This window comes from Penaeus monodon, chromosome 23 (genome assembly GCF_015228065.2).
Source record: "Penaeus monodon isolate SGIC_2016 chromosome 23, NSTDA_Pmon_1, whole genome shotgun sequence".
In the NCBI taxonomy this organism is placed as follows: domain Eukaryota; kingdom Metazoa; phylum Arthropoda; class Malacostraca; order Decapoda; family Penaeidae; genus Penaeus; species Penaeus monodon.
The window spans coordinates 22482260-22482632 of NC_051408.1; the positions used below are offsets into that span (position 1 = coordinate 22482260).

The following is a 373-nucleotide window of genomic DNA, read 5'->3' on the forward strand; positions in this document are numbered from 1 at the left end:
TGCACCTTGCAGAGCTGTCAAGAGCGTTCCTTGCGTCCTTCATCCTGGTGATGGACCTCCTGATCGTGATGCAGGATTGGGATTTCCCGCACTTCACCTCGACGATCGACGTGAACCTGCCCGGCTTCTCCACGCACACCCTGCACTGGCAGTACGCGAAGATCTCCGTGACCGGCAAGTGGTTCAACTACGGCATCATTTTCCTCGTCATGATCCTCGACCTGAACATGTGGAAGAACCAGATTTTTTACGAGCCTGGACCTTATGGCCAGTACATCGGTGAGGGTAGAAAAAGATATGTTGCTTTATGATCAGAGAGAAAGTGAGGGGAGTGGGCGTGATATAGACATATAGATAAGTAGATTGACTGATT

The 373-nt window shown here is 50.4% G+C and overlaps 1 protein-coding gene across 1 annotated transcript in view; it reads left to right on the plus strand.

Moving 5' to 3' along the window:
* The window catches only part of LOC119588187 (transmembrane protein 117-like), a gene marked incomplete in the record, with an annotated part of 52588 nt that overhangs the window by 45150 nt on the left and 7065 nt on the right, over positions 1–373 (plus strand). Inside the window, 1 exon segment of the mRNA XM_037936889.1 lies at positions 13–279. Within this exon segment, the coding sequence (XP_037792817.1) occupies positions 13–279 (267 nt within the window).